Source organism: Acyrthosiphon pisum, chromosome A1 (genome assembly GCF_005508785.2).
Source record: "Acyrthosiphon pisum isolate AL4f chromosome A1, pea_aphid_22Mar2018_4r6ur, whole genome shotgun sequence".
NCBI classification, from domain to species: Eukaryota; Metazoa; Arthropoda; class Insecta; order Hemiptera; family Aphididae; genus Acyrthosiphon; species Acyrthosiphon pisum.
In genome coordinates, this window is record NC_042494.1 from 62,639,187 (window position 1) to 62,642,080 (window position 2,894).

Below are 2,894 nucleotides of genomic sequence, written 5' to 3' on the forward strand. Positions count from 1 at the left end.
TCAGTCCTCTTTTCATTACGTATGAAAACACATGCTTCATAGTATACTACATTAAAGTCTATATTCACCAATATTTTTAAAATGGCTGCTAAGGTAAGATTTTATGATTTAATAAAAACTATTTTTATTTTTTAGAAAAATACAATAAACATCTTGATTTTAGTTAATTGTTTACTAGATAACATGTAATATAACTGGAAAATAATCACTGTCGACGTCAACAGTAAATTTTACAATTCCAAAAATATATGCTATTTATTATTTTAGTTTAATATAATAATATGTAGGTATTATGCAATCCACGCTTTCGTTCATATAATAATATCATCAGAATATTGTGCACTATTCTTTTGGTTTGAACATTCAATATTAATTATAAAATAAAATATTAAGCGAAATCTGTTACCACCATAAAAATAATTTGAGTACCTAGTCCATGTTATGTTACCCGCGGACTGATTGCTTAAGATATCGCCAATAAAAATATATTAAGATAATAATATGAATATCGGTTCCCGCAGACCAGATCACCGTCTATTGCACAGTATACGAAACTTCTGAAACGATTACGATAAAACATTTTGTTTGCAGTTGATCGTGTTCGCTGCTCTGTTCGGGCACCTGGCACTCGCCTACCCAACATCGGTCATCTCGCATAACGGATTCGAGACAAACCACTACGACGACGGCCACTACGCCCACGCACCCACACCATACCACTTCGAGTACGCCGTCAACGACCCGCACACCCACGACATCAAGAGCCATCACGAGCTAAACGACGGACACGGAAACGTCAAAGGCTCTTACAGCCTCCTGGAAGCCGACGGTTCCACCAGGGTGGTCACTTACACCGCCGACCACGAACACGGTTTCAACGCTGAGGTGAAGAAAATCGAAGCTCCCGCTCACCACCATTACGAAGCACCTCTCGCCACCAGCTACCATGAGCCAATCCATCATTCGTACAAACCGTACCAATACTGATGTGATGGCACCGGCTGCTGCACATCGTCATCTCGTCGTCGCCCAGACATCATCATTTCGTGTATAATACTTTCATCATAATCTTTTGTAATATATATATATATATGTTTTTTCTTTAATAAACCGTCGTCCAGTACTATTTTATAATATCACGGAATATATCTACCACCATCACTCCAACGCCACCAGCTTACCAAGAGCCAATCTATAGCACGTAACCGTCTTCACAGTTTCACACTTTCACTCATACTGATGAATGAGACGCTACGGCCGATTGTAAATTCAACCGAAAGTACCTTTTTGTTTGGAAGTGTGTAGGAATACATTTCACCTGTAGGTTTTTCTTTAATATCAACTATTGAACATCTATAATTGTATAATTTTGTTTTAAAAATGTATTTGTACATGATATTGTTTTACAGATTATAATTTTTGAGAAATTGCTTATACGAATAACATTTTTTGAGTTTGACACTGTATGTTCTTGTTAAATGCCTATGTATAATATTATATTATATAATGTATTTCATAGAATTTTTGGTAACAGAGTTAAATATTTACGTGGAATCTTGTTTTAAATTTTCAATCCTTAGATATAAATGTTGAACATTTTATAATTTTTTAACTACAAAATAATTATTCAATTTTAAATTTGATAAATTTTGTCAAAATTTCAACTTCAAATGCTTATAAAAAAAAATTGTGCTTATGTATTTTTAATATTTTTCAACTGATATTGTAACAATATATTAGGAGCCTTGTATTAAATGTTTACACTTTTTGGCCCAATAGATAAAACTTTATTGATATTTATAGAAAAAAAAACTAAAAAAATTGAAAACTGACCATGTACACAGCTCAAAAAGAGTCAAATTATTTTCAAAATTTTATCGTATATAGAAAATGCTAATATAAACATTCAGTGAAATTTTCAAATATCTACAGTCATTCGTTTTTTAATTACAATAAAATAAGAATTTTGTCACATGTGAAATCGAGCGAATATCAAATGTTGTAAAAATATGAATTTCAAACGCTCATAAAAATTTAATTTGAGTTTCTTATAGACATTTTTTTTTTTGGTAAAGATAGATTATTCTATAAAAAAATCTTGTATTACATTTTAAAATATTAGTTCTAAAAAGAAAAATTTTTACGAATTATTAACTCAAAATAATTTGCTCATTTTCGTGATTTTTACATATTTTGTCAATTTTTGAACTTTAAATGCTAATTAAAAAAAACTGGGACAAAGGATTTTTAATATTTTTCAAATGTCATTGTAACAATATAGTAGGAGCCTTGTATTAAGTTTTCAAGTATTTTTACTCAACAAATAACGTTTTATTGACATTCATAGAAATAAAAACTAATTAAATTGGAAACTGAAATTGTCCATAAACAGCTTAAAACAAATCAAAATATTTTGAAAATTTAACATGTAGGTATAGAAAATGGAAATATAAACAACCAGTGAACATTACATGTATCTACAGTCTTCCGTTTTAAAGTGACACCAAAAACCAAAATCAATTTTCTCGAAAAAAAATTTTGCGTAAAAATTCTCGTTTTGCCTTAATTTTTCTTTTGTTTTTTACGGCGCTTTTGAAAACTATTGGAAAAATTTTACTTTTGACCCCCCAAAGTACCAACTAGATTCACTTTCCTATCAGAAAAGGTACTGTTGAAGAAAATCCAAGCACTTTTACTGCCCTAAAAGGTGACGACAGACACAAAAAAAAATAAAAAATAAAAAAACCACACATTATTGTAAAATCAATACATTTATCGTTCCACTCAGAATCTAAAATATTGGACAATATGGTTGCACAAAATGTTGATTTAATATTTTTATAATGTTTCCATGAATATGTTTTGTTAATGCTTTTTTCAAAATATTTTTCAAA

The 2,894-nt window shown here is 30.1% G+C and overlaps 1 protein-coding gene across 1 annotated transcript; it reads left to right on the forward strand.

The window, feature by feature from the left end:
• On the forward strand, positions 1-1,461 carry cp14 (cuticular protein 14). The gene is made up of 2 exons (NM_001162783.2): positions 1-93; positions 592-1,461. Exons 1-2 carry the CDS (start codon positions 82-84, stop codon positions 985-987), a joined length of 408 nt encoding a protein of 135 aa, NP_001156255.1. The 5' UTR covers positions 1-81; the 3' UTR covers positions 988-1,461.
• Positions 1,462-2,894: the final 1,433 nt, after the last annotated feature.